This window comes from Mytilus edulis, chromosome 5, assembly GCF_963676685.1.
Source record: "Mytilus edulis chromosome 5, xbMytEdul2.2, whole genome shotgun sequence".
Taxonomy (NCBI): Eukaryota; Metazoa; Mollusca; class Bivalvia; order Mytilida; family Mytilidae; genus Mytilus; species Mytilus edulis.
In genome coordinates this window covers 58,994,154-59,020,831 of record NC_092348.1, presented here as the reverse complement: position 1 = coordinate 59,020,831, position 26,678 = coordinate 58,994,154, and the positions used below count along the sequence as shown (strand labels likewise).

The 26,678-nt window shown below is 32.7% G+C and overlaps 1 protein-coding gene across 1 annotated transcript; it reads right to left on the bottom strand.

The window, feature by feature from the left end:
- Window positions 1-15,164: 15,164 nt before the first annotated feature.
- LOC139524069 (uncharacterized) lies at window positions 15,165-17,364 on the bottom strand. Its single transcript, XM_071318627.1, has 2 exons — window positions 17,071-17,364; window positions 15,165-16,563 (listed from the first exon to the last, which is right to left on the bottom strand). The coding sequence occupies exons 1-2, from the start codon at window positions 17,175-17,177 to the stop codon at window positions 15,282-15,284; spliced, it is 1,389 nt and encodes a 462-aa protein (XP_071174728.1). The 5' UTR covers window positions 17,178-17,364; the 3' UTR covers window positions 15,165-15,281.
- Window positions 17,365-26,678: the final 9,314 nt, after the last annotated feature.

Sequence of the window (26,678 nt, the reverse complement as noted above, 5' to 3'; positions counted from 1 at the left end):
AATGAAAATCCAATAAGGAAATAGAAACCGAATAAGGAAATAGAAACCGAAAAAGGAAATGAATATTGAAAAAGGAGGAAGAAACCGAATAGGGAAAAGAAAATTGAATAAGGAAATGGAAATCGAATAAGGATGATAATCGAAAAAGGAAAAAGAAAACGAATAAGGAAATGAAAAAAAACTTTTTGAGGAAAAATATTTTGAGGAAAAAAAAATTTGAGGAAAAAAAAAAATGAGAAAAAAAAAAATTTCAGGAAAAACATTTTTGAGGAAAAAAAAATTTTTAAAGAAAAAAAAAATTTGAGGAAAACAAATTTTGAGGGAAAAAAAATTTTTGAGGAAAAAAAAATTTGAAGGAAAAAAAAAATTCAGTTTGGACTTGTAATATTTTTTAAAATTTGAATATCGAAAAAGGAAATGGAAACCGAATAAGGAAATGAAAATCAAAAAAGAAATAGAAACCGAATAAGGAACTAGAAACCGAAATAGGAAATGAATATTGAAAAAAGAAAAAGAAACTGAATAAGGAAAAAGAAACTGAATAAGGAAAAAGAAACCGAATAAGGAAATGGAAATTGAATAAGGAAATGAAAATCCAATAAGGAAATAGAAACTGAATAAGGAACTAGAAACCGAAAAAGGAAATGAATATTGGAAAAGGAAAAAGAAACCGAATAAGGAAATGAAAATCGTATAAGGAAATGAAAATCGAATAAGGAAACGAAAATCCAATAATAAAATAGAAACCAAATAAGGAAATAGAAACCGAATAAGGAAATAGAAACCGAATAAGGAAATGAATATTGAAAAGGAAAAAGAAACCGAATAAGGAAATGAAAATTGAATAAGGAAATGGAAATCGAATAAGGAAATGAAAATTCAATAAGGAAATAGAAACCGAATTAGGAAATAGAAACCGAAAAAGGAAATGAATATTGAAAAAGGAAGAAGAAACCGAATAAGGAAAAGAAAATCGAATAAGGAAATGAAAATCGAATAAGGAAATGGAAATCGAATAAGGATGATTATCGAAAAAGGAAAAAGAAAACGAATAAGGAAATGAAAAAATACTTCTTGAGTAAAAATATTTTGAGGAAAAAAAAATTTGAGCAAAAAAAAATGAGGAAAAAAAATTTTGATGAAAAAAAATTTTTGAGGAAAAAAAAAATTTGAGGAAAAAAAATTTTGAGGAAAAAAAAATTTTGAGGAAAAAAAAATTTGAAGGAAAAAAAAAATTCAGTTTGGACTTGTAATATTTTTCAAAATTTGAATATCGAAAAAGGAAATGGAAACCGAATAAGGAAATGAAAATCGAAAAAGGAAATAGAAACCGAAATTGAAAAAAGAAAAAGAAACCGAATAAGGAAAAAGAATCTGAATAAGGAAAAAGAAACCGAATAAGGAAATGGAAATTGAATAAGGAAATGAAAATACAATAAGGAAATAGAAACCGAATAAGGAACTAGAAACCGAAAAAGGAAATGAATATTGAAAAAGGAAAAAGAAACGGAATTAGGAAATGATAATCGAATAAGGAAATGGAAATCAAATAAGGAAACGAAAATCCAATTAGGAAATAGAAACCGAATAAGGAAATAGAAACCGAAAAAGGAAATGAATATTGAAAAAGGAAAAAGAAATCGAATAAGGAAATGAAAATCGAATGAGGAAATGGAAATCGAATAAGGAAATGAAAATCCAATAAGGAAATAGAAACTGAATAAGGAAATAGAAACCAAATAAGGAAATGAATATTGAAAAAGGAAAAATAAACCAAATAAGGAAATGAAAATTGAATAAGGAAATGGAAATCGAATAAGGAAATGAAAATCCAATAAGGAAATAGAAACCGAATAAGGAAGTAGAAACCGAAACAGGAAATGAATATTGAAAAAGGAAGAAGAAACCGAATAAGGAAAAGAAAATCGAATAAGGAAATGAAAATCGAATAAGGAAATGGAAATCAAATAAGGATGATAATCGAAAAAGGTAAAAGAAAACGAATAAGGAAATGACAAAAAAATTTGAAGAAAAACTTTTTGAGGAAAAATAATTTGAGGAAAAAAAAAATTTGAGGAAAAAAAAATTTTGAGGAAAAAATAAATTTGAGGAAAAAAAATTTGAGGAAAAAAAATTTTTGAGGAAAAAAAATTTTGAAGGAAAAAAAAAATTCAGTTTGGACTTGTAATATTTTTCAAAATTTGAATATCGAAAAAGGAAAAAGGAAAAAGGAACCAACTTGTGTCTGGTAAAATTAACTTGGTTGTTTAATGCTTATCTATAATCTTGTTACAAACAAAACAGCATTATATTTAAATGTGGTTATATGTCAGAACACAATACATAATGAAATGTGCTAAATTATTTTCTTTTTCACACTTCATCATTTATCACCAGCCCAGTAGTCAGAACTTCTGTGCTGACATGAATTAACATTGATATGGTCATATTTATAATTAACTGTGTACAAAACTTTTGAATTTTTGAAATACAAAGGCTTTTCTACCTCGGGAATAGATTACCTTAGCTGTATTTGGCAAAACTTTTAGGAATGTTGGTCCTTAATGCTCGTCAACTTCATACTTTATTTGGCCTTTTTAACTTTTTGGATTCGAGCGTCATTGATGAGTCTTTTGTAGACGAAACTCGCGTCTGGCGTAAATACAAAATTTTATCCTGGTATCTATCATGAGGTTATTCATTATAATAGGGTTATCTAAGAGAAAAAACGAAAACAACACGTTATAATGTCATGCGTCCAAAGCGCTTTTCTGGATTAATCTTCATCAGGAACGCGCAAAGCTGAATATTTGAAAGCCAAAGATGTAAAAAAAAATAACCTAAGTAAGGAAGTAAATTTAGAAGTAATGTATATTTGAATGATTTTAACTAGACTTATTCCTCTTTAACAATAGTTATGTTTTTTGTGTATATCATTTGTTCTGGCCGTTTTTGACTCCGGTCCTTGAATTCGAAAATCAAGTAGTAGTGTACATCTACATTCTTCAGATGTTAATAAGGCACCAGTGTGGTAAATATCAATATTTATTTAAAATTTTGTTTCGGATTTTTATATTATGGTTTCAAACGTTTTGCATTTAGAATTATGTTATCTTACTATTGAACGTTTACCACGAGCAGCTAGACAGGTGTCAGACTGGAGCAGAAATCTGTAATTCTTCTGGAAACCCATTTTGTCTCTGGTTTTATTGGGTTAAATGCTCCTTTATTATCCCCTTGATTTCTAAAGAAAGCACAGAACGGTTAACAAGCCATTTAAAATTTTGGTCGATAGTATTTCTGAGGTGGGAGGATGATTGGTGTTCCAATTTGAGTAAAAAATAAATGTTTTTTTTTATTTGTTTCTCAATCAACAAATATTGACACCAATAAAAATAAATGTTCCCAAATATATTTCTTGCGTACTTTTTTTTTAACCCATTAAACATGTTTTAACCATTTCACAATCATGTGTATGCCATTAATTTCATTAATTGACTGGTAAAACTCCATTTATCAAAACACATTGGGGGGACAGGGATCTATAAAATCTAGTATAAACCCGCCACATGTTTTGTACTTGTCTGGAACTTCAGCGGTTTTACCTATAAACCAGGTTTACTCCACCATTTTCATTTTAGAAAAATGCTTGTACCAAGTCAGGAAAATGACAGTTGTTTTCCGTTCGTACCGTTTCTTTGATATAATCTAAAGTTTGATTTTGTCAGGTGTCATGAATCTCTCCTTTTTAAATTTACCTTAAAGTTCGGTATTTTTGTTAATACTGTTTTTGTCCGTTATGGAATATCTGTTTCACTGACGACAACGGACATGTTTCATTGGTCGTAACTACAATCTCGCCCCCTTTTCCCCTAATGTGACCTACCAAATTAGACTTATCACCAAATTTGTCCAAACATGAGCAACACGACGGGTGCTACATTTGGAACGGGAACATTATACTTATCCGGATCACCTGAAATCATCATTAGTTATCGCTGGGGCTCGTGTTGCTCAGTTTTTTGTATTCTATGTTGTGTTTTGTGTACTTTTTGTTTGTTTGTTTGTCTTTTAGTCATAGCGTTGTCAGGGTTTTTTTTTTTTACTTATGAGTTTGAATGTCCCTTTGGTATCTGTCATTGTCATGAGTCAATAATGTACTGTATTTTTTTGCAACTCGCTGTTGGCTAAACAGTTTTAATATATTTTTCTTTGTGTTCATTCACATCTTTCTATAGTCGAGCGATCTAAAGCTTGTCATTTTGTATATTTCTATTACACCTTTTCAACAACTATTTACACCTACAGTTGACTACGACTACGACTACGACAGGTAAGATGTTAGTGGTCGTCTCAAAGTAGTAATGGTTGTATATAATTGTTATCAGTAACTGAATTGAAAGGGGAAAATGTTTACCTTCTTGCTTTTACCACAACAATATTTTTCTTGTTTAGGTTATAAACCGTTTACCGGTTTTAATTCTTTAATTTTATTTTTGGAGTGAGTGTGAATAAGGGTCCAGATGGGGTTTACAGAATAGACCAATACTTCAGAATTATGGGCAAAAAAAAGAAGAGAAAAATAGACCGAAAAAAATAAAGAATAGAGAATACTGATGTGCTAAATGATAATAAAGAATAAAGAATAATGGGAAAGATAAAAGAAGAATAGAGAAAAATGCTTAAAACTAGATATGGACAATCCCCCCCCCCCCCCTTCCCGTTTCTGCTCTGTCATATGCATGAGTATACATGTAGTTCCACATATTTCAAATTTGACAAACAGTGATGTTGGCATACAACTTGAAATTGTAACGCTGTCTGTAAGACACAAATGATGCCACCGCCTGACAATAGGAAATTATAAATTTAACACTATGTATGTTGATCTTTGTTTTATTACTACAAAACAGTAGGAGGAGTTAGCCGGACAAACCATGATCTCTTTATGCAGCTTATGTCATTTTCAGAATATTTGAAAAATAAATCAAAATCCTGTGGCCATGCACACCTCCATTATGTGTTTGAACATCCTACAAAATATTAAAGCAGTATCTCCAAAACTATAGGAGGAGATAGCCGGACAAACAATGATCTCTTTATGCAGCACGTACCAAAAAATTACTAAGTCTAACTATCTGTCATTTTCAGAATATTTGAAAGAAATCAAAATCGTGTTGCCATGCACACCTCCATTATGTGTATGAACATCCCACAAAATATCAAAGCTGTACCTCCAAAACTGTAGGATTCTATAGCCGGACTAACAATTTATCCTAATCTGGACGGACGGACGAACGGATGGACGGACAGACGGACGGACAAAGGTAAATTAAAATGCCCCTCCTCGATATTTTGTCGCGGGGGCATAACAAGAAAATACAGAGATGATGGACCCATCCAGACCCTGATGAATGAATAAAAGGGAAATCTTTAATATTTTATTCTATATTTTTAAAAGATGAGAATCTAGTTACTTTAAGGTAGCAAAATGAAAAAAACGTTGTAAATATGTAGACAGACAAATATTTTATATCTATTGTTAAGGGCGCCACATGTCTATACAAAGTTCGTTAATTTTTGTCTCGGATGCCTTCACAATGACCTTATATACTTAGTAGATTTTTTTTTATTCACTCATGCTACATGGTCAACGGTTATATTTTTTCAATTCAAATAACATACTTTGACAATAATGAGAAAAAGCAGGCACACCCAATGCGACACATAAAACTGTCATTGAGAGTTACCACGTGATCTTCGCAGTCAGTACCAAGCAGTGAGATCTGAACGGCTTCGACAATCAAAGAGATAAAATACAAGGCCGCAGCATAATATTGTAAACTAAAAGTTTTAACGAGAAAAGAATATACCATTGACCAACATATTCCAGGGTTTGAAAAGGGACAAAACTTATGCAGCGGGATTTTTACTTAATATAAACGGATCAAAAACCTCTCTCTATGTTTGGTCAGAAGTCAAATAAAAAAAGACCACTGGGACACATAGTAAAACTAATTAAGAGAAGAAAACCGAAGCGTAGATCAACAAAAGAGGAAATAAAGAAAAAAACATCGGGGGACCAAAGAAAAGGGCAATTTTCTCATAGAAGACCAAAGTAATATGAGGAAACACTGAATCCGTAAAATTGGGGTCAACGCAAGTGCTTCCACAGGGTAAGCAGTTCTAGTTTCTTACAACATACTAGACGTGTTTCCTGTGGTAAGTTAGCCCGGGAACGAAGAAAAGGTCTGATTCATTCGGGAACTTATAACAGTCAATTATATTCAATGTGCACAACACGTATAGTGAGATCTGCTGAGACGAAACCTCTACAATGTCCACAAGTGTGTTTTGGACACGTCGCGGACAGACAGATAGCCCCGTTGCAATGACATATCCGAAACTTTGTTACTATAGGGAGAATAAAATGTAGAGTCATAAAATAACATTCAAAAAACGAGTTAACTGCTATTGGCAAGCGAAGCAGTCTTCAATGAAAAACTCGTACAACTAGATATGAATAATCATATTACAGAAGAAGCAATAGATTCGGATGTGAATAGATTGCCAATATATTTTTTTTTTAAATTTGTGGTATTGAGAGAGAAATGGTTTATAAATACTTTTTTACATATGATAAGTATTAACTGAAAGAAAGGGGAAAAAACACAGAAAATCCAGAATAGCTATTTGCACATAATCCAATACTTTTAAATGATATGGTTTAAATCGAATATGTAGTACTACGTTTATGCTACATGAATGTTTTACCTAAATGAATTTTATCTTTGATTCGACCCCTCTATTTCTCCTGTAAACTGTAGATGTCAATAGACGGTGTCAAATACAGTTGTTGAAAAAGTCTACTATTGAAGAAGGTTTGCCTCTAGATAAAATTGAGAATGGAAATGGGGAATGTGTCAAAGAGACAACAACCCTACCATAGAAAAAACAACAGCAGAAGGTCACCAACAGGTCTTCAATGTAGCGAGACATTCCCGCACCCGGAGGCGTCCTTCAGCTGGCCCCTAATCAAATATATACTAGTTCAGTGATAATGAACGCCATACTAATTTCCAAATTGTACACAAGAAACTAAAATTAAAAAGATACGTCTTTATGCTTGTATGTTGTTTCGATGCAATCTGAAAGATATATGTCCCCCATTATAATATTTGACACCAGTAAAACGGATATTTATGTGGCAACAATATATAAATTTTTAAGAAAAAAATATATATTGGTTCTTGATGATTTTGTTATTTTAAGACTTTATGAAGGTTTTCACCGATCTTAATGTTATTTCTTTACAAATGAACACCTGTTTGAAAGAATGCATTCAATAATATTTCAGAAAAGATAAAGGCTATTTTCGATTTTCAGTTAAAGTACAAAGTGCAAAATGTGTATGAAAAATTCGTTACAATCTTTCAAAAAGCCGATTTACCGTTCCTGGACTGTTTCAATAAATTTTGTTATATATTTTTTTTCTAAATATTTTTTAAAAGCATTAATTGGTATTATATGTAATTAAAAAAGTATTTATGAAGGTCTTAAACTAACGGCAACTTTGTAAGTTATGTTAATAAAAAAAGAGTGGGGTATAGTTTTCTAATCACGCAATAAGATATTTGATACTATTTCCCCTAGTACCTACAGTTAAGCGAGAAACACTTTAAAACAGCTTAAAACTATTAAGTTTGTTTCCGGATCCTATCAACTATTATGTTGTATTATTTATGTTATTATGTAAATGGTAAACAACGTAAAAACCTAGCGAGTTTTTCGGAGAAACGCCACGAAACCTACTTAACATGCTCACTTCAATTTCATAACAGGTTATCCTATTTTTGTCCACTGACAGCTATGCGACCTTTATAAAGTTCACAACGTTATTGTTTTTAAATAAATGTATAAAAGATTAGAATGAAAATAAAATGTGTGAAATATATGCAATCTTACATCAAAATATTTCAAAATGCTACATATTTGGGACGACAAGGGTTAAAATATAATTTTAAAGCAGGTTACTCTGGATCCGAATCATTGATATCTTTTATATACTTACCAAAGTCTTGCATGCCATCTTTTCTTACAGGTTACAGTGAAACATTAATCGGAAAGTTTCATGTCCTTTGCTTCTCTATTGAGTGCCTGCCTTGTGCTTGACAGAAACATTATCCCATACATAACTTAAAAGGTGAGAAGAAACCAATAGGGCAAATTATAAACTATGAATCGAACTAAATTGTACAATACCGTGGCCAAAAGAATAACAATAACCATAACATCAGTCCGCAAAATGCATCATACATGTAAAATAAAGGTGGAAGGTACAATCTGACACCGACAAAATCACGAAAAAAAAAGAAAAAGAATAAAATACAACCAGCAGTCTACAATAAATTACATAAAATCTTAAGACTAACCAAAACGAATCCAATTTTAAACCAGGGTGAGCTCAGATTCTCCGTAAGGATATCAAATCCTTCTTTACATGTCGCACCAGTCGTAATTTGCAATACACAATAAAAATCAAACGAAAATTCATTTAAGTATTGTATTTTTGGAATTTTGCTAAAACCTAGGAAACGATGGTTTAAAGATGGCTACGATAATAGAGGCATGATAATACCGAACTCTAAGGTAAATTCCTTTCGAGGCCCTAAAGGGCTTGTGTCGCTTACCTTGATCTATGCCCACCTTCAACAATGGATACTCTCTGACATTGTAGACAAAAATATAATTCATGACAAAATGTCCTTTTTTGCTAACATCACCAAAAAAAACTGTTGAAAAATCTTTAATTACGGGCAATTATTCTATAACGAGTCTTGTAACTGTTACAACTCATACAAATTTGACTGATTTGTATATCTTATCTTGATGATCATTTTTGCTATTAAAAGTGTCTTTCTATCTTTAATAGTTTTCAAGAAAATATACAAAAAAAATATTTTACTCTTATTTTCCATTTGTAGTCATGACGGACTTGTTAACTGGCAAGCGCGGTCATCAAACACACTTTTTAAACTAAATACCCCAATAATGATTATTACCAAGTTTGCTTAGATTCAGCTCAGTAGTTTAAAAGGGCACTAGCTACGAGACATATGGAAAAAAAATATGTTCAATCATTAATGAAAGTGAAATGGTGAAAAAATAATTCGTTTTTAGCAGCCAGTATGGCTCAATTTCGTAAAAATAAGCTTAGAAACATCGATGATGAATTATTCACTTGCAAGTGAATAATTCGAACTCAATGAATCCGTATTCATGTGACCTTCAATTAACCCCTTAACTAGAGATGGCTTACGCATGAATTGTGCGTGTTCAGTTATTAAAAGGAAAAAAATGTCAACATTGAAAGTGAAACAAAGTAAATCATTTGATTAACTGATTCGACCCACAAAAACTCATTCATATACAGGTAAAAACGATGATTAACATATATGTTTGACCTATAATATGAAATTAAACAGACCTAGAAAAATCAAATTGCACGAGTTTGCAATCTATTAATATCTATATTTATGTTTATATCGCTTATATGACCGCCAGCAGTCTTCGGAGGTCAAATCGATAGTTAATTAGATGGCGTCTAGACTAAAATACACACGAAACGATGATACATATTAGCGAGTCCATGTCTGGTAAATTGTTTATTTTGACTTTTTATAATATGGTTATATGTTTTAGAATGTTGTAAATCAAATATGAGAATTTGAGTAAAATCGGTGAACATGAATTAACAGCCAATGCCCCTTTGAGAGGAGAAGATTTTGTAAAATTTCACAGACAATAAGTGCCATATTTCTGACTTTGTAGTCATTTTACGACTCAAACCTTTGTCTCTTGCAGAACCGAATTTACGGCAGATATTAAATGGGGTTCATGTTACTCAGTTTTCAGTTACTGTGTTGTTTTATTTTTGAAATTTGTTAACGCTTGGAATATTCTTACTTCTTTATCTTAAAATAAACTTCGAGGGTTTGTACATCTTGATATGAACAAAAAAATAGTTTATAGTAGAAAATGTTATAAAACGTTTTCTGCTATGATAATGCCTTATTGTGAAATCAATATGAATGGATTCAGCTAAAGGACTCTCAAGATCAACAAAAAGATGAGAGCAGCCTGATTTTTATGAGTCAAAAACTTCTGCTGTAACACATCACGAGCCTCTTAATGTTGAGTCAGGGGCGGCTTTTTTCAGATTTTATATAAAAAAAACATGCCTGTTGTCAATAAAGATAAAGTCGGTTTTGTGAATCAAAATTTCGAGTTTTTGGTTTTGGGCGTTCCTGTTGGGGATAGCGTAGGAGATGTGATTCGGACTCATGCAGTTTTAGTAGTGTTATTTTCTAACAAAATTTATCCTTGTATTTATATTTTACCTAATTTGTTCTTCATCAGGAAAAGTTGTATATCATGTATATGTCGTTATGTTTACTAAACTGTACTATCAACTAAAACAAAAAAATGACGTCTTTGTTAGATTGACGTGTATATGTGTACGGATTTTTCAAGGCATGTGTTGTATATTTATGATGTATGCTTACACATTTCCGGCTGCTGGATCCCGATTATTGTTACGTTAAAGAATTAAGTCTGTTTTTGGTTGCTCATAGAATTTTGTCAATATCGTTTGTAACGTTCATTTTGATTGGATAACGTCACTTTTTTTACATGGCATCAATTGATGCTATGGGACGTACGCGCAAGCGCAGACGGCATATGACAGATTTTAATTACATGTTTTGACGTTGTTTTCTGTCAGTATCATTAGAATGGAATTTCGAAAAAACAATATTGTATGTTAAGCTCCGATGGCATCAATTGGGGATTTGATGGTCGCAAATACCTGTTTACTGTCTCCACTAACGCGTCGCCAGTAAACTTAATTTGCGACCATCAAATCCCCAATTGATGCCATCGGAGCTTAAAATACAATACAGTTATCTCCTAACTGCTATACAAGTTGAAGAGTGAGCTAGCTACAAAAATAGGTTTAACCCATCATTTTGTTGGGAGGGAAATGCCTGTAGCAATAAAATTAACGGTACCAATTTTCTTGCACCAGATGCGCATTTCGACAATACATGTCTCTTCAGTGATGCTCGTGGCCAAAATATTTGAAATCCAAAGCTTATATAAAAGATGAAGAGCTATAATCCAAAAGGTCCAAAAAATATAGTCAAATCCGTGAAAGGAATCAGAGCTTTGCATGAGGGAGATACATTCCTTAATTTATAATAATTTCTAATATTTTGTAACAGCAAATTTTAATAACACAAAAAAAATCCGTATTTTTATGCCAGTACCGAAGTACTGGCTACTGGGCTGGTCATACCCTCGGGGAATAATAGTCCACCAGCAGAGGCATCGACCCAGTGGTAGCAATAAAATTAACGGTACCAATTTTCTTGTGCACCAGATGCGCATTTCGACAATACATGTCTCTTCAGTGATGCTCGTGGCCAAAATATTTGAAATCCAAAGCTTATATAAAAGATGAAGAGCTATAATCCAAAAGGTCCAAAAAGTATAGCCAAATCCGTGAAAGGAATCGGAGCTTTGCATGAGGGAGATACATTCCTTAATTTATAATACTTTCTAATATTTTGTAACAGCAAATTTTAATAACACAAAAAAAATCCGTATTTTTATGCCAGTACCGAAGTACTGGCTACTGGGCTGGTCATACCCTCGGGGACTAATAGTCCACCAGCAGAGGCATCGACCCAGTGGTAGTAATAGAATTAACGGTACCAATTTTCTTGCACCAGATGCGCATTTCGACAATTTTCCTTGTAGTTCGGTACTTTGTTATTTTCTACATATATAGATATCCAATGCCTGCCAATTTGACAATTTTACACTATGTAACACGAGAACCCGGATGTTGACAGCTACCATACGTGTAATTTCAATGGTATTGTTTGCACGAAAGCACCGGATTGTTAAACATAATGTTTACAATACTATCATTAGTATTATTGATCAATAATTTATAGTTTTCCTTGTGAATGATATGATCGAATTCATTCGCCTCGTATGTATACAATACACATTTTTCTTAACAAATTCTTGTATTCAAATTGAACCTCAAATTCGTTGTATATTATACACTATTGAATAGTCATAAAGGAATACACTAAAAGTGTCTTATTCAAATAAAGCAAATATAAGACGTTAAAAGATATTTCAAAAGGAAATAAATCTTCAATAGAAATCAGAGGCGGATTTAGGGAGGGGGGCAGGTCCCCCCTTTTTGGGAAAACATTTGGTTGCTTATATAGGGAATCACTGAAGCGTGTCTGGAGCGGGCCTCCTCTTAGGCAGTCAGTGGGCCCCCACTTATGAAAATTTCTAGATCCGCCAATGACAATTTCAGTATTGATAGTAAATTGCAATTTTTAAATTAAGAAATTGCTACTTTTATCCATTATCATAATACTTGTTAATGGGGTACAATTAATGTCTTGTACGTATAGTAGGAATAGAAAATATATGCCGGTTGCTCATTGTGAAAATCGAAGATTTATATCTCTGCCAATGAATCTCAGTTGAGACATTGACGAGTTATTACTTTCAAATAATTGAATACGCGTGCTATCAAACAATGCATTCGTCAATTATTTGAAAATAGAAAGCCTGATTTAAAGCAAAAAAAATATATCTTAAATTCAGGTGAATGCTTTTGCTGGATTTAAATCACTTGAAGTTTTGAAGATAAATTATAATTTCATTAACATAACAATACTTACAGGGAGTTTTCAGACATCTTAGTACTCTAATTGTACTGGATATAAGTAGAAATAAAAAGCATTTGCAAGAAAGCAGTCTGTTTGTTTATTCCGATGTTATTTGCACAATATTAGTGGATTTAGGCTATTAAATTCAAACTTTAAACATTTCCAAACATCCTTTTTTGGACCATTCCAATTTCTGTTACGAGATTTCAAAAGTCTTTGATTCTTTCTGGTAATTTAATTGCATGTACTTCTGTAGATCGTAAGATAAAGCTTTGGATGGACAAAATGATGCTTTCAAATCGAAGCATTCTCCTGGATATGAATAACAACGCTTTGATAAGTTCGTCTGATACACTTGACTTTTTTCTGTGGTTTGAACAAACAAAAGTAACATTATATAATGAAGACACTTATAACTGTATAATGTCAAAAGACAAGCAATCCGTATTAAGGGAGATAACACGAAATACAAAGAAAGACTTTTCAGACTGCAATGTGGCTTCAAGTTGGAATAGTATTGGTTGCAATCACTTGTATTTTAATACCTCTTATATTCATTTAAAACTATAGATGGATAATACTTCTTAACATTTATAGGAAAGTCAGACGGGAAAGATTTTACACGAAAACTTTATAAACATTTGTACGACGCAAATTTTTCATATGAAGAAAGAAGCGTTACATGGATAAAAAACGTTTCTTCTTCCAAAAGTAGAATAAGAATGGGGATTAAAGGTGTTCTTATATATACACGATCGAGTTCTTCTTCTTGGTGATTTTTGTTTGTTTTGTATGCGGGTGACCGTCTTCGACAGGTGTATTTTAAAATCTGTGTTGATTCTTTCGTGGAAGCATCTGTGCACCTTTGAATTGCAATTAGTTTTAGAATTGACTATCTCCATGTGTAGCTTCAAGTAAATTCATGCTAATAGTGGCTTGTAAATGACTAAATACATTTAATCATAGATACATTGTAAGCAAGAGCCGGGTGCTGTTGTATTTTTGTAGATAATGATTTATTTTAGCAGATATTTCGAAAATATTGCTAATATCATTAGCGCTTCCCTTACATTTGATTGATTTGTTGGTCATCAGAGCTAATATGAGACTGACATTTGCTGTGAAAAAGGACAGTATCATTTTTGTGATACTTTTTGTTAATCATAATTTTTTTTTTACAGGAAATCGTAAGCTTTACAATACGCATATGGCAGCATCCGTCAAAAGCATAAATATGCAAGTGCAACTATGGGGAAAAGGTGATCGGTAACGATTATATTGATTTTTTTGTATTAATTTTCTTACTGTTATTAGAATTTTGTCCTCTACTCAAAATGTATAAGACCTTCACATATGTGGTCGTTGAAATGAGGTAGAACTCGGCGATTTTATTTTATAAGAATAATGAGATGTGGTATATATGATTGTCGAAAAGACAGTATCCACCAGAGACCGCACGAAGTAGATGAAAATAAACTCATCATAGATACCAGGATTAAATTTTGTATTTACGCCAGATGCGCATTTCGTCTACAAAAGACTCATCAGTGACGCTCGAATCCCAAAATGTTAAAAAAAAAAAGGCCAAATAAAGTACGAAGTTGAAGAGCATTGAGGACCAAAATTCCCTAAAAGTTTTGCCAAATGCTGTATAGGTCACTGTACGACCTTTGGACAACATCAAAACCCATACAATACAGTGACTAATAAAATGCCCCAATGTTACAAAATGTAAATCAATATAAACGAGAAAACTAGCGGCAAAGTTAAAACAAGTATAACTATCAGTTTTTTTGGTAACTTATTAAAATATTCGGTAAAAATGAAGTTGATTAACACAATTCAATGTGGAAACCAATCAAACGGTATAGCATGATCATATAATGTTGCTACCGAATTGCATGGTGCTCTGAATTTTAGAAACTTAAAATGATGTGCCGCTTATACCGTACATGATCATTATGTGTAAAAATATATCAGTATGAAGATTACCAAGAAGTTGATGAACGACTAATCTGAAAGAACATCAAATGGTATGGCCTCTTCACATGAAATCTGCTAGAGAATTTTGGGAGGCTCTCCAGAAAAATGCCTGAAACATTTCAAACTAGCCCAATATGGGTTAGAATATATTAGTATGTATTCAATAAACAGATAATTGATCAGTGATAAATTAAAAAAAAACGCATCACACGGTATGGTATGTTCCGGCGTTTTACGTTTCCGCAAATTGGCATTACTTTTCCGGAAAAAAAACATGACGTTTCCGCAAAAAAAAGTTTACGTTTCCGCAAATAAATATCTTACTTTTCCGGAAAAAAAATTACTTTTCCGGAAAAAAATAAATTATTACTTTTCCGCAAACAATTAAGGAATACCTGTTGATCGAAAGCAAAGCCATAATAAAAAATAAATATTTATTAAGTTAAAGGTCATCAAAGCATGCACATAAAATTCATTATAAAAATGTATGCAAACGTATGTTCAGCACTAATCAGATGTATCTTGATGTATAATAGTTTATAAGTCAGTTCTGGCAGAATACTTGTACCCAACACGTCTTACAAAGTCCACAGTAGTATATTGTCCGTTTGCAAGTTTTGAATTTTGCTCTAAAAGGAAGTCCATCTTTTCCTTTTCGTATTTGCGAACAGGTGCTTTGACAGTAAGAGTTCTCATCTTAATGTAAGATGTTGTTTGCAGTTTTAGTAAAACGTCGACAAAAACAAAAATGTTAGGATGGCTAGCATAAAACTGTTCGTTCAGGTGTGCATGAAAAGACTCAGCACCATTTGTCGTTCTCTTTTCCTCGGGATCAGGAGGTGATGCCCAAATGGTTGGTGGAAATCTGGAATTGCCATCTATGTAAAATTCCAAGATATAATCGGCAAACTTCATACATTTGTCGTCAGATGGAGCATTAGCTATTAACCCAACAAAGCATTCTTCGATCATGTCAGTTGACAAGTAAGCCAAGCCAAAGAAATGAGTTAGCCATTTACCTAAATCCGAATCTTTGTCTTTGTAATCGGCACTTAGACCTAGCGACTGAATTTTTCTCCACCAACTTTGTCCTAAATGAAATCTACAACAACTGATTGTAGCAGCAGGAAATGTTTTCGTAATAGCAGTATGCATTGCACATTCAAAGTCAATGTGAACTACCTCGGGCTGGAGAGTTAATCTTCGGGTAGTGCACACATCAATAAGCAGATCCCACATTTTGATGTAACATTCCTCGGATTTAAGTGGAAGTAACGCAAATACAAGAGGAATGTAGTTACCATTTTTACATCCATGTATCGAATACAGTTGGTAGAAGAATTTCGGACAGGATTTAAATGTGCCATCTATGAAAATATCAGTCATTTCATTACATAGACATTCCAAGTTGGCGAAACATGAAAAAATAACGATTCCCGAATCCAAATCATTCACCAAATGGAAACTTTCAGTTTTGCTAGTGTTCAAATCCATTTGTCGTAATGTCTCTTGAATTTCTAATCTACTTTTTGGTAACTTTGGAAACTGTTTTCGCCTTTCTCTGTATAAGGACATAGCAACATTTTTCAAGTCTTGATGATTTAATAGATTTTCGTCCATTTTCTGAAGCTCACCTCTAATCACTTGTGACGGTCGCTGGGAAATGTCACCAGAGTTTTGTCGACCACGGACTCGAAGCTGACGTGTTTCTGCCTTGTGTTCATCTCTATCGTGGCTGTGGGTATTCTTGGTTTTCACAACAGCAGTACCTTCGGGATCAGTTGTTATAGATGCTGAGCAACCTTTAAGGGAACTACATCTGCAAAAAGAGAAAACAAATAAGAATATATCAATTCAGATTTATAATGCAATATACAATGACAATAGATTGATATGAGTGTCTGTTAACTGTCTTTCGTCCATATTTTCAATTAAGTTAGCAAACTTTAATGCAAGAATGCAGATAATAAATATGATTTTTCATTCCAAGGAACAAATTTATACAATTTTAACTTACATATATTGATATTTTAAAAGCGTGAATTATATGTTTGCTTTTGTAAACGTTTTCAAATAAGCATTTTAAGGGGAGGTAACTCTAAAGTATTTTCTATTTTTCAATGAATCTTTCTCATATTATGCTTTATTGCTAACCCGAATAATTCAGTCACTATATTTTCGGCTTATCTACGATTACTAAATTAACGTTTTGGCAAAGTATGAACAAATTCTACCATTTTTAATTGTATACACCCCTACAACATTAAATCAAATATTTACATTATTTTTTTCAGAGAAAAGTTAATATTTGTAGAAATGTACATACCTGTAAACTTTATCCCCATTCTTCAAAATATTTGACGATCTATAGGAAAATCCGTCGTAGATTATGCTTTTTTTTCCTCTGTTCGTTTCGGTATGTTCTAGGTCCATTTTTATGTGTGATCAAATGTTGAGTGTGATTACCTTTTTATGTCTACGGATAAGGTGAACACTTTTAAAACAAATAATTTTCATTGGGTTTCTCAATGAAGTTTAACTAATCTCTACCAGAGTCAACTAGTTATATCTAGTATATTGTAGATATAAGATAGATCAGAACCTTTTCTTTATTAAAAAAAAATAATAATAATTTATCTTATATATGATATTCAAATATTTAAATATTTATAATTTACAATTTACCAGGTAAATTTGCGGAAAAGTAATAAATACAAATTGCGGAAACGTATACTTTAAATTTGCGGAAACGTAGTATTGGGATTTTGAAAAATTAGCGGAAATGCAATACGCCCGTATGTTCACATTAAGGTTGATAACAAGTTTCAAAATATTCTAGTTTCTAATTCCTGGGAAAAATTAATGCGACGGAAATTCTTTGGACGCATGTGCATACGAACAGACAGGGATTAAAACAGTGTACCACTCCTTCGGAGCGAAGGTATAAAAGCAAACGAAAATTATTTGACAGACAGGAACTTGTGACCACTGAATTACAGCATCTTACAGGGGACAAGCATTAAACAAAATCCCTAAATGATAGGCCAAAATATGTTATTCAGGTAATAACATACATACATGTACTTAATGTGGGTCCATATCTTTTATGTACAGAAAAGGTTACTATTTGCCCTGTCCATTCCCTTTTTCATAATAAGATTCCTTCATTTTGTTTATAAGGTAATTAGTGGAGTGACAAATCAAGAAAAAAGTGCTTATTTTACGACTTTAATGGACCGGCATATCTTAAAAAATAAAGAGTAAGCATGGACTATTGTCAAATTGTTCTAAATATTTGGAAAAATAAGACAAAATATTAGTTTTTCGATATTACGGATGTGAATTTAAGCATGGATGCAATTTGGGTACTCCTCATTACAGAATCATGGGTGGTTTCAAGGTCTGATCAAGCGAATTTTTCTATTATTCAATATGGATTCAAAGTTAAATTGGTGGAATTATATAGTATTTAATGATACACCAGCGAAATTAACACAAAATGGAAACTTTCTTCTGGGTCATAACTAAACATAGGTGAAAAAAATCTACTATGTGGCTTCACGTTGGAATAGTATTGGTTGCATGTATCTTCAAATACCGCTTAACCTATAGCTGTACAATGTAACCTATGGGAGGGCAACCCGAGTATAAATCTCAATAACCGAAAATTATACCATAGCTATCCATGGTATAATTTTCACAATTATACCATGGTTTTGTTGTATAAGATATTCAAAAGAAGGAAAAATTAAGACCTGGCCGCGGCCGCCTGAATTTTTTGATAGAAACAACAAAGTCAGTGTGGGGCCACTAGGCTAAACTGCCCGCTTTGCACCAGCTGAAATAAATGATTGCTCTGGGTGGGAATCGAACCCACATACACCAACTCTGTTGTCCTATATTTTAAATGAACCAAGATTCGCTACCAGAACAAACAAATAAAGTTTAAAAATATGTTGATTTTCTGAAACTGACAGAAAACAACGTTAAAACATGTATTTAAAATCTGTCATATGCCGTCTGCGCTTGCGCGTTAGTCCCATAGCATCAATTGTCAATTGATGCCATGTAAATAAGTGAAATCCAATCAAAATGAACGTTACAAACGTTGTTGCATTAGAATTAGTATTTGAATGTTCAAAAATCAATTATAATCTTATACATGTACATGTAACTGTGCATTTACATAAGGTTGATTTCTTTTCGATTGGACTTTGAATTTAGTTCTAGTTTAATGGTAACATGAACGACTATCAGACAATTTCTGTTGTATTGCGCTTTAAGTTGACAAATTTGTGTGTATATAATTTGGTCATTTTAGAATTGAGCCATACTACTGTTTGTTTAAGGTACTCACAATGAATCTGCGATCATAAGAATAGGTTGAAAGATTTCCGAAAAAGGTGCCAGACCCTGTATACCTTCTTATGGAAATCAAATGCATCTTTTAATGCATGAATATCGTTGTTATTATGCAATTTCACGTGTCGAAATAATTGTGATGTGTACTAATTTTACTTTTTGGAATTATTTAGGTAGATCAGGCTCAATATATTGCAAGCGGTTCTGTTGTATTGTATTGTATTTTAGTGTATTGAACATATAGCGTGATTTGTTTATTTTTTACACAAAAAGTGAAAACGACAAAACTATATGCGATTACTGGACTCTTATATACAGTATGAAAAGCAATTATGGGCCACTTCTGAAAAACTGTATGCAATAAGTTAATTTTCGTACTACTAAATTTCATTTATAATTCAACAAACTTCAAGAGAAATAGTCTCAAATAAGACTCAATATTAAAAGAAACAAAAAAATGTCCCTTTTAACAAAACACGAACACAAGCATATTTTCTTTTATCACAGTGGTTTATTATATAAACTTAAAATAGGCTTTTCGTACTCGTATTCAAATAGTCTATTAAATTGTTGACAATATAAGTATTTTCATTTATCATAAATATATAAAGTTGGTATAATGTCGTTTAATGCATTTTATAAACAATTTTTTTCCGTTTTTTTCGTATTTCGGATCTTCAATAAAAATAGAAATAAAATAAGAAGATCTGAAATATTTGATAATCTTACAGACAATTGAACAAGTATGTAAACAAACTACAGTTCAACGCACTGTCTTCAACCATTAATAAAACCAATGCCGTAGTCGGCTATAAACTTACCGAGAAGTTCATTTTTCATGTCAATAGTTGTGCATATATTACATTTTCTGCCACCAATTTCACACTCCCGATTTCAAAGAAATGGGAATTCATTCTAAGGGATCTTAAACATGTTCTCATTCAAAAATTATTGATACTAGGTATACAGATTTGTTCCAAATTCATGCTTTATTTTGATAAAGTACGTATTCTTTTTATAGTTTTTTAGTGGAACCAAGGTCAAGCTATTTTTTAATTGTATAGTTCACAGTCAAACACCGAACCAGCCATGCTAATAGACTATATTAACCTGATAACGTCAAATTAACCTGATAACGATTTGTTAAGTTTTATAGCTTTGTTTAGAAATTTACGGTTCTTCTTACCACAACAATGGATAAATGCACTGCAAACATGAATGTCGATTACAGTGGAGATCATTTCTAACCTCTCATTAGAATTGTCAGAATAATCTGTCATAGAACTGTTCTAAACTGTCCCAGATCAGTTCTACCTAGAATAGTTCTACCAAATGAACAGTGCTGTGGTGAGAATTTTTTAATATATATTAAATATTCTTTTGACTTATTTATATTTAAGACAAAGAGTTCTTAAAACTGTTCTATGGATAGAACTGACTAAATCAGTTCTAGCCGTAGAACTGACCAAATCAGTTCTAATCATAGAACTGTTCTAGTCGTAGTATTGTTTTTTCTAGCCGTAGAACTGTTCTAGTCGTAGAACTGTCTAAAATGTTCTAGGGTATAACTGTCAGGATCAGTTCTAGGTAGAACTGTATAAATCAGTTCTGGGTAGAACTGTCTAAATCAGTTCTAGGTAGAACTGACTAAATCAGTTCTAGGTTAGAACTGTTCTAGCTAGAACTGTCTAAAAGGTGTCAGGATGACAGTTCTACATACTGTCCAATAACAGTTCTCCTGACAGATTCTAACAGATTTGATGAGAGGTTAGAAGTGATCTCCACTGTATGTCTTCGGAGCAATTTTCAAAATGATGTGTAAAGACTGGTTGAACTTACCTGACTGCACACTTAAGTAAGTATCGCTCTATAAAGTTCAGCGTAACAAGCTGGTGATAGTTAGATCACATGTTTTAAAACAAACACCAATCGTTGACTCGGGTATAGAAATATCAAAATTATTCGATTTATCCCGTTCTGCATAAGAATATTCACTAAAGAGGTGCGTGAGTCCCGCAGTGCTGGATGTATATATACGCATCTTCGTCCTATTGATTTTGGGAAATGTTACCTTTAATCGCCTTGTGTACGACCATTGCCAAACCATCTACACGCCAAAGAACATTTTTAGTAACTTTGAAGGAACCGTCAGATATTTCTTGCAAGACAAACATAATGTGCTGTTACTCCACTGTCCCAAGTTAGGGGAGGGTGAGTGCTCGAACCTACGACACCCCGCACACGAAACCGCTAAGGCGGATTTTTAGAAGAGAACTTCCGTGTGTACATGTACCTCTGATCTTGTGAATATAGGTTACTTAAAAATTTGACCTTTACCTTGATCAAATTTGCTAGCTCCATAAATTTACTATACTTGCAAATGTTAATAGGACCTGAACTTGATCTGAGACCTTTAATACCAAACATTTATCAAAATCGGTTTTATAATGTACCAAGTGTGATGTAGGTGAGTAGGCATATTTGTTGGTGTTACATACATTGCTTTGCATTTCAGTCATGGGTACTAAATTACAATTTGCCTTTAAGCATTTTGTTGAGAAGACGATCTTATGAGCCATAAAAAAAATGAAAATAACAAGGTTTGGTTCTCGACCTTTTTGAACGCGCACGGAAGCGCTCAGTATGGCATTACTTGTTCAAACGGGTCAGATGTCAGAGGAAAATGTCAAAAATTAGTAAAAAGAAAAAAGAAATAAAAAGACAAAGACAAAATGGGGGATAGAAAAGACCTAAAATGGACATTTCCACACTGAACTTTCGACAGATGAGATACAACAGACCCCTTGAAAACTGGAGCGGGCATTCTTAGATCTACTCTGAAACTACAAAATGTAACATGTTTCAACTTATAACAAAACTGGGGTAACAAACTATGAATAATGGTAGGTCCGGTTGGTTGAAAAATATAGATGCCAGAAGATATCAAATTTACATATAACCAATTCATCTTTGTTTCCATTGCACATCTAGTGGAAAGACAAAAAAAATTGCAAATATATATATTCCAGAGTAGGTTTATAAAAATTAATGATTTAGATCATTTTCAATATATAATAAGGGGTCCAAGTGGTGTCATATACTATAAGTTATATGGTTCGATACTGACCCCCTACGGATCCATAGAGGGTTAGTAAAATCCAAAAGGGGTGAGGCCGGAGGCCGAATTCCTTATAGATTTTATTCACCCTCTATGGTCCGTAGGGGGTCAGTAGTTAACCATATAACGAATATATCGCACGCTGGACTTTTTCTGCTGCGTTTTGTTGAAAAATAAACAATGAAACACAACAACATAAATAGATGACGTCACCGTTAACAGTAGACGTGACGTCGTGAACCCCTAATGAAATTTACTAAGGGAGCTACCATTTGATTTTTATGGGGGGGCTGGGATGAAAATTTTTGTCCTGCATTTTTTTTTAGTTGTAATCTCTGTCCTGCCTTTTTATTTTTCACTCTATTCGGTCCTGCTTTTTTTTTTTTAGTTTATCCTGACTTTTTTGACATAAATTGTCATCCTGACTTTTTTTTTTTGCAAGTGTCTCATCCTGCCTTTTTTTTTTACTCAAAACTCCTGTCCTGCCTATTTTTTTCAAATTTCATCCTAGCCCCCCCCCCCCCCCCCATAAAAATCAAATGGTAACTCCCTAACCCCCTACGGATCCATAGGGGTCATCACCTGACGGCGCTAAACCAATCACAACATGCTAATTTACCCGCGGCGCGATAATGGTCAAAGGTACATTTTTGTCAAAAATCGTAAGTTTGAACCTCCGTAATCCGCAAAATATATCAGAAATGAATGAATATACATAAAAAGAGATCTGCACATGTTTTATGTATATACACATCATTGTTCAAAGTTTGGAAGCTAAAAGGTTATAATAAACTGCGTTATGAGTCTGTTAAACGAAAATTGGTAACTGCGTTGCTGTTGATATCTAAAACGCACAAATTAATAAACGGTTTAACCTAGGTAAAATAACTTTACTTTAAAAGGATGGGAAGGGTATTTGTTTTTTTCTCATCATCAACTTTCTTTACTCGGCTGCCAACTCTATAAGATATAGCTATATCAGACGTATTAATAAAACGCTCGTGACTTGAAAAAGTTTATATACATGTGCATGATTTCATTCAATCTCCATAACGTTTTTCTAGTCAGTAAAACATTTTAATTTGGATATATTATATATGGAACGCCGGAACTGTCTTGTAGTGTAAATATTTAATGTGTTTTGTCGTTTTGCCTTTACGTCCTGTCATTTCTTCTTTATGTTATGTAGAGGAGCCTTTATGTCCTGTCACTGCATCTCTGAGGTATGTTAAATGAATTAATTGTTTGGTCAAACAGTTGTATGATATGTCATTGCTAAACTTTGTTGTGTGCAATAGGCATTACATTATGCTGTAACTACAATATATCCTGTGATTACCTCCAAACTTTATGATCAACTACTCTTACGTTCTTTCATATTTTCGCTATATTGTGTTTTTTCTTCCTTTAAGTAAGCCTGGTAATAATTGCGTCCTGTCACACATGTGATTATTATGCCAAATGTTCTAAACGTTTTGTTTTGATACATCTTTGTTCTATGAAAACCTCATGATGTTATAGTCTAACGGTTTTATGTTGTGTTTATACATATGTATCTCCAGTGAAAAACATAATACATCATGGTATAGTTCATATACGTTTTGCCGAACAATTGATACTCTCTGTTAGCATTCATTGCGTCATGTGCAAATGCCTTTTACATTATGCTCAAACACCTAATACATTATGTGCATACACTTACAAAGTTACGTTCAAACAACTTATACGTTTTGTGCAAATATCGTTTACGTTATGTGCAAACATCTATTACGTTATGTGCCAATGCCTATTAAATTGGTTAACAATAACCGGTCTCGTTACGTGCGTACGTCGAGTTAGGTACGTATGTCATTTTATTGGAAATCTCTATTAGAGCATTTGCATTAATCAAGTATTTGCTGGCGTATCCGTATCGACGTATCGTATAACACGTATATGAGGAAAAGGTAAATTAGGTCAAGTGAGTCCCGATGAAAATATTATATAATGCATTAAATTTTAATTGAGATCGGGGTAAAATCATTATTGTAAACAAATCTGTTCGATACGTATAGGTCGATCCGTGCACGTATCCTGATACGTGAATAATGCAAATAATCTAATAGAGCATTTGCATTAATCAAGTATTTGCTGGCGTATCCGTATCGACGTATCGTATAACACGTATATGAGGAAAGGATAAATTAAGTCAAGTTGGTCCCGATGAAAATATTATATAATGCATTTTATTTTAATTGAGATCGGAGTAAAATCATTATTGTAAACAAATCTGGTCGATACGTATACGTCGATCCGTGCACGTATCCAGATACGTGAACAATGCAAATGCTCTATTACATTTTGTGCAAACACCTATAACGTTTTGTGCAAACGCCTATTACGTTATGTATAACACCTTTTTCATTATGTGCAAACACCTATTAAGTTATGTGAAAGTACCTATTACATTATGTGCAAACACCTATTACGTTATGTGCGAAGGACTTTTACATTATGTCCAAACATCTATTACGTTATGTGCAAACAGCTATAACGTTATGTGCAAACACCTATTACGTTCTGGTAAACGCTTTTTTGACACAGATTAAAACAAAAACGCATTAGTGATATAATAAACTTTGAAAATTAAGGAAAAATACTAGTTTCAGCTTTCTAAAAAGCTGTGGACTGCATCGCTGTAACCATATTTAAGATAATATGTGTGCATCGGGTTGTTGATTTAGTATATGAAATGTTGTATTTTTAGATATTTTTTGATTAAAAAAATGCTATATAAATGTCTCGTATTTAGGGGGAAATTATGCTGTTCAACTTTATGAGTGTGAAAAACAAATGGAAGTTTTTAACGACCTTGACTGGCTATACAGCACTTGCACGGTCGGTTATGAGTGTGCGTTATACACGGTATACCGCCATCTTGGATTGTACAATCACAGTTAAAATATCGGTCTAGTTATTTGCCTAAATCTGCAAATTTGGAGACAGATTTGCAATTTAAAGGTTAGACTGTTTAATAATACAAAGAAAATTTGGTAATTTATTGTATAATTCAAAATATTTAAACAAAATATCATTTGTTTTGCTTTTAGAATCATTTTGTTTTCAAATGGGCCATTTAAGGGAAGATAACTCTTTTAGTAAAAAAATTATACTGGACTGATAGGGAATTTTTTTCTTTTTACTTGTAGCAAGAAAACAAGTTCGGTGACACCATTTTTTCTTTTTATTTTCTTAAAATATATTACAAAACCTATCTTTTCACAATTTATTTCAAAATTCTATCTCATAAAATTTTTTTTATGCACACAAATGTGTTTTTTTCCATGAACAATCTAACCAAATTTTGGCAATTTTCAACAACTCATAGGTTGAAAAATAGCACGGTGATCCATACTTTTTATTATATATTTGAAAAGAGCATAGTAAAATCTTTATTTTGGCTAAGTATAAGAAAATTCTGTCTCAAAAAATATTTACTTATGATCTACCTTAAGTTTTGTTTACTTTACTTGTTGTAAATTAAAACATTTACAAATATACAGACACGACTCTAGTTTCCAAGAAGTGCACCGAAGGGCACAATACAATATAAATAAGAAGATGTGGTATGAATGCCAATGTGACAACTCTTCACAAGAGACCACATGACGCAGCAATCAAAAACGATATGTCAATGTACGGCCTTCACCAATAAGCAAAGTCCGTACCGCACAGTCAGCTTGTAAAAGGCCCCGAAATGACAAATGTAAAATAATTCAAACCAAAAAACTGGCGGCCTAATTTATGTATCAAAAAATTAGCCGAAAACAAATAAGTAACACGACGACAAACGACAAAAACTGATTACGGGCTACTGACTTGGGACAGGTACACACAGCATTTGTGGCGGGGTGTAACATTTTAATGGGAGCCGAACCCTCTCCTTAACATGGGACAGTGGTGTAACAGTACAACATAGGAACAAACTATAAAAATTAGTCGAAAAAGGCTTAAGGCGAAGTGTACGTAATTGCACGCCTCTAGCGGAATACGGGATTAAAAACGTTCGTCGTTAGTTACGCAAGTTATCTCCCTTACTCCAAGAAAGGATACACGAAAGAGAAACTACTTTCTGCGGTCTATAATGAATCCAATAAGCACGCCTGTGCTGTCTTAAACCTCATAGAAATTATCTAAATTAAAATAACTCCAATTAGAAATCACAGCATTCTGTACGTTGTTCTGTCTGCAGCCTGACTTAAAAACACTGGTTTTTTTGTTTGTTTTAGACGCGTAGGAGAAGGCATTTCGTGTTTATGATATCAACAGAAAGAAAAAACGCCTCACAACAAAATTATAAACAAATAAACAAATAAACATGTAACAATTTTTCTTCTATTGATATCAAATTAATTAAAATGAAACCTGACCCAACAATATTGTTTTAAAAAGCCGTAGTCTTGAACGAAAAACAC

Bases quoted from the DNA above. Each gene is read 5' to 3' on its own strand.
- LOC139524069 (XM_071318627.1), bottom strand. From the start codon at position 17,177: ATGGACCTAGAACATACCGAAACGAACAGAGGAAAAAAAAGCATAATC. The intron at 16,564-17,070 runs GTATGTACATTT...CTCTTTTTGCAG, and splicing joins AATGGGGATAAAGTTTACAG to ATGTAGTTCCCTTAAAGGTT.